General features: G+C 36.5%; 1 protein-coding gene across 1 annotated transcript; it reads left to right on the top strand.

Moving 5' to 3' along the window:
• On the top strand, positions 1 to 525 carry LOC110103536 (putative invertase inhibitor). The gene has a single exon (XM_020832295.1). The coding sequence runs from the start codon at positions 1 to 3 to the stop codon at positions 523 to 525; it is 525 nt and encodes a 174-aa protein (XP_020687954.1).
• The last annotated feature ends 1922 nt before the right edge of the window (positions 526 to 2447 follow it).

Genomic DNA, 2447 nt, shown 5'->3' with positions numbered 1-2447 from the left:
ATGAAAATCTCTTCTCTCCTATTTGCCATCTTAATCCTCCTCCACCAACAGCTTCCCACCGTCAACGCATCAGTAAAAAAAATCTGCAAGCAGGTAGCACTCGAAAAAGGTGGAGACTACGATTTCTGCTTGAAGTCACTGCAACGCGACCCAAAAAGCAGCACAGCCAGTACTTCAGGCCTCGCTCTCATTGCAACGAGGAGGGCGAAGGAAGACTTCAGAAGCGCTTTAGCAACTGTGAAGAAGCTTCTTAGAGGAAATATAACAGATAATGATAAAAGTTCACTGGCTGTTTGCGCTCAAGTCTATGATGATGGAGTTTACATTCTGCGGGAAGCAATTGGAGCAATTCGATCGGGGAAGAGAGACGATGCAATCACTTGTTTGAGCGCGTCGTTGACTGATGTTAACACATGCAGTGATACTTTTGATGAGTTGGCGGCAAACAAGACGCTGGTAGCCAAAGTGGATGCTGATGCTGCAAAAATCTCTACTTTAGCTCTTGAAATTGCAACTTTAATGTGATTTTCAACTTGCTTTCGAATAAGTTAATTCTATTAAAGTTAACTGCTGCTAGTTATACATAGTTTCTCACATATATATCCTCATATTACGATCATATAATCTGAATTTCAAAGTCTAAAAAATGTATGAAAAATAGATCATTTAAGCTGGTAAATTTCGAAGTCTAATAAATTTCAAAGCCTAATAAATGTATCCCGAATACCAGAAGGAATTCCAAAGCTTCCACCCATCTGTAATCAATCTCTGAAAGCGCATGTACTCGATCTTCTCAGGATATTTTATCGATTTGCTTAAATTGCGTCACAGATTCATTTAATAGTCTCTTTTCCTTCTATTCTACCACTCCATTGAAACAATGAGATACTTGTATGAGAAATTATTAGGTACGGAGTGCGGACGGGAGAACCGTCTGCACACTAGTATAAAACAGTGTTCGGTACCGTTCGGTACCACTCGGTACCGCTGGGTACCACTCGGTACTCTGTGTCTGTGCAGACGGTTCTCACCCCGTCTGCACTCCGCACCTAATAATTTTTCATACTTGTATTCACTGTAAAAGGATGCCATTGATGGAAAGGATAGTCGTTGATAGTGATTTTTGATGGAAGGTTTAAACGGAATATTATAATTGATTAAAAGAGAGTATATTAACAATTATAGAAGTTTATGTGTTAAATATATATTTTTAATAGTTTTAGATTTTATGCATGTAAAAATCCCAAAAATTAATGAATCAATATATAAACCGCCACATCAGCCTGTATAATAGAAAAAAAAAAAGCCACACCATTCCACAAAAATTTTAAATAGCTCGCCGAACCAGCGTGCAAATTTATAAGTACAAGTGTAGAGAATTTTTTTTTTCATATATATGTCGTTTTAATGACTAATGATTTTTTGTACTTGAGTACATAATACATTTAAAAAATATAATCAATATTTTATCTAATGACTAGGATGAAGTATCGATGATTTGTTTGCAAAAAATAAAAATAAAAATGATGTAATTAATTAATCATTTTTATAAGTACAAGCATAGAGAATTTATATATATATATATGTCGTTTTAATGACTAATGATTTTTTATACTTGAGTACATAATACATTTTAAAAATAGAATCAATATTTTATATAATGACTAGGACGAAATATCGATGATTTGTTTGCAAAAAATAAAAATAAAAATGATGTAATTAATTATTACGTCCTCTAACCAGACGTAGAGCTACGTTCGGCCGCCAATAACATGTCGCCACGTGCTCTTACTCTTTACCGCGCAACCCGACGACTTGACCCGGAGCGGAACACGGGAATGCTATGTTCGCGATTTTCTCGGTATTGCTTTGTAAAAACGAGAAATACCGCTATGTGAAGATCAAAACCATGCAAATACCGAGTTGTACCAAGTTTTTCTACAACTCGGTACAACTCAGTATTTGCTCGGTATTGCTAGGTATTTGCTTGATATTGCTAGAAAAAACTCGGTACAACTCGGTATTTGCTCGGTATTGTTAGGTTTTTGCCTAGAAAAATCGAGCAATACCGAGCAATCTTGAGTCCGTTCCGGGTCGGGTTGTCGGGGCGCGCGGTAAATAATGAAAATGCGTGGCGTGATTCTACTGGCGGCCGAACGTAGAGTTGCGTACGTTCACCGGACCAAATAAAAGTTGGGGGGGGGGGGGGGGGTTGTCTAAAAATTCTTATAATAAAGATTAAAAAAATAGATGAATATATAAAGATGGGGGGGGGGGGGTTGTCTAAAAATTCTTATAATAAAGATTAAAAAAATAGATGAATATATAAAGAATTTTTTTATTGGGCTTAATGTGGATCTGTCCGAGCCCACATAAATACCATGATCCAACAACAAAATCATCTTCGACATCAAGAATTGTTTCCCACAAACTGCAAGAAATAAAAA

Source organism: Dendrobium catenatum, unplaced genomic scaffold (genome assembly GCF_001605985.2).
Source record: "Dendrobium catenatum unplaced genomic scaffold, ASM160598v2 original_scaffold_254917, whole genome shotgun sequence".
In the NCBI taxonomy this organism is placed as follows: Eukaryota; Viridiplantae; Streptophyta; class Magnoliopsida; order Asparagales; family Orchidaceae; genus Dendrobium; species Dendrobium catenatum.
Note: the sequence above shows the minus strand (reverse complement) of the source record. Positions and strands in the feature narration are given on the sequence as shown.